The 2,321-nt window shown below is 57.3% G+C and overlaps 2 protein-coding genes across 4 annotated transcripts in view; both read left to right on the top strand.

The window, feature by feature from the left end:
* The window catches only part of LOC116829571 (TSC22 domain family protein 3-like), a 10,677-nt gene extending 8,397 nt beyond the window's left edge, over positions 1–2,280 (top strand). Inside the window, exons 2-3 of the mRNA XM_032788445.2 lie at positions 4–113; positions 1,007–2,280. Coding sequence (XP_032644336.1) covers positions 4–113; positions 1,007–1,249 — 353 coding nt within the window. The 3' untranslated portion in view covers positions 1,250–2,280. The remainder of the gene's footprint in view (positions 1–3; positions 114–1,006) is intronic.
* PTPRN2 (protein tyrosine phosphatase receptor type N2) overlaps positions 1–2,321 on the top strand; it is a 1,143,575-nt gene that overhangs the window by 290,588 nt on the left and 850,666 nt on the right. The gene's annotated exons all lie outside the window — the stretch shown is intronic.

Here is a 2,321-nt window from a genome sequence, read left to right as displayed (position 1 = left end):
GCGGGGATCGCTGTGGATCTGGCTCGCTGCTAACCGGCCGTCGCCTTCTTGTGTCTTTCAGCGCCTCCGGAGCCAGCGTGGTGGCTATCGACAACAAGATTGAGCAGGCCATGGTGAGCACGGGGGGGTCACTCCGCGGGTAGGGCCCCCCGGGCTGATGCAACAGGGCTCGCGCCTGCCCCCTTCACCGGGATCGCTGCGGGGCGCCCGCCGTCTTTGTTTTCAGCTGGCGAAGCGCACTGACCGCTGCAGCGCGCCGGGCGGGTCGGGGGATCCCAAAGCGCAGACGGGATCCCCTGGGCGTCCCATTGCCCGGAGCCTCAAGCCGGCGCCCTGCAACCAGAGAGGCAGGACACAGCACACCCCACCCCACCCCCCTTCCCCCTAGAGTGCCTGGGACCTGCACCCCTTGCTTGGGAGCTGGCAGGGTCCTTGCTGGGAAAGCAACAAGATTCTGCTTCCAGCTCGGCTTCCTGGCTTCTCTCCAGCCATGCCAAGGGCTGTGGCACATTAAACTCCAAAATTATTTTTCCTCTTGTGGGGGAAAGAGTGCAGTGAGCTTGCCCTGGGCTAGAGCGAGGGTGCTTGGTAGCAGATCGGAGCCCCTGTGTGGTTGCCGAGCCCTACTGGGAAGGGCGCAAAGCTGGGCTCAGAGACCTGCAGAACGGTGCCAGGGAGTTGTTACAAATCTGCTGTACAGTATGGGATCTGCATGGTGAATGGTTTGCAGTGTCCCTGGCAGATGTGCCCCTTGCTAAACTGTGCTAATAGCATCCTCTGCTTCTTACACGAGAGCCCTTTAGCCAGAGCCCCATAACCCGTGACCCTGCTCCAGTCAGACATCTGGATTCAGCCGGCTTAGCTGGGAGCTCAGGCTAGCTCTGAGCATTGATGACAGCAGCACAGAGCCCAGCTGGTCCTGGGCTGCAGCCGGAGTCCATAGCTGAACCTGGGAGTTGTGGCAGAAGGGTTTGGTAACAGTGTGCTTTTGGTTCATCTCTCCTAGGATCTAGTGAAAAACCACCTGATGTATGCTGTGCGGGAGGAGGTGGAGATCCTCAAAGAGCAGATCAAAGAACTGGTGGAGAAGAACTCCCAGCTGGAGCGAGAGAACAGCCTCTTGAAAACGCTGGCCAGCCCTGAGCAGCTGGAGAAATTCCAGTCCTGGCTGCCTGCAGAGGTGCTATCCGCAGAGGAGCAGGGCGGGGCGGCTGCCCCGGCCCAGCACACCAGGGGCTCTGCAGTGTAAGGTGGCTCTGTCCTTGGAGTGGGCAGAGCCACTGAACTCTTTCTACTTAATCTCCTTAAAAAGTTGTTTCCTCCCTCATCTCATGTGGAGAACTTCCCAAGCTAGCGAGAGCTATGAGATGTGCCAGGGGCGCTGCCCCAGCTGCTGGGACACTGACTGGCTCTGAAGGAGCAAGGTGTCATGTTAGGACACTGCACAATCAGACGACCCCCAACAGGGGCCTCTTTGCATGTCCTTGAGAGTGCAGGGGCTGCACAACCGGTCAAGTACCCTCACTGCACCCTTCAGCTGGGCTCCTGCTGCACTTGACAAAGACTGATCCTTGGAGGAAGCCAGTTGTTGAAGAGATACAAATCTGCCCCTACAGCCACTCTGGAATGGGCCTGGAGCAGGAACCAAAAACTGACCCTGTCAGCACCTTTATGTTGGTAGCTTTGGACAGTGCATGGCTTGCGCACACCACAGGTTGGGGATTACAAGGAAAGCTTTGTTTCGTTAGTGCAGGGATCTTTATATCCTTAGCCACATCTAAGGAATGTATACACGCAACCAGCGCTGGGGATGGCTACAGAAGCCTGGGGCTCTTGGGGGGGCTCTATGGATGCTGCTGCCCATAGCTGTATGCCTGGGGCTGGCTGGGGATTCCAGCCGAGTGTGGAGGCAGAACGCTTAGATGCTGATTGGAAATGGGTGACTGGAGTTGTCTCGCTGTGGGATAGGTTTTTATACATAGCTCAGTCTGTGTACAGACCTCCTCGGGAGGGAGATTCTCCCTTCTCTGGCCTGCCCAGCGCAGGGTCACAGGATAGCCACAGCAGAGATTTTATAATGAAACATGCCAATGAGACCCGGCTGCTGTGGACGGGGTGGCACGGCCCCTTGGGGGTGTGAGAGCGGAGGTTATTTGCTCCGTGAGCGTCCCCCCCCTTTGTGGAGCGGCCAGGGCATCGCTTTTGACATTGGACTGTCGGAGCATTAATGTGAATGCTTGAATCTAGCTAGAAATGGCAATAAACTCTACTTTTGATATAGATGCAGAGAGGTGTGTCTTTGTAATGGGGGAGGGGTGAGA

Source organism: Chelonoidis abingdonii, chromosome 2 (assembly GCF_003597395.2).
Source record: "Chelonoidis abingdonii isolate Lonesome George chromosome 2, CheloAbing_2.0, whole genome shotgun sequence".
NCBI lineage: Eukaryota > Metazoa > Chordata > Testudines > Testudinidae > Chelonoidis > Chelonoidis abingdonii.
Note: the sequence above shows the minus strand (reverse complement) of the source record. Positions and strands in the feature narration are given on the sequence as shown.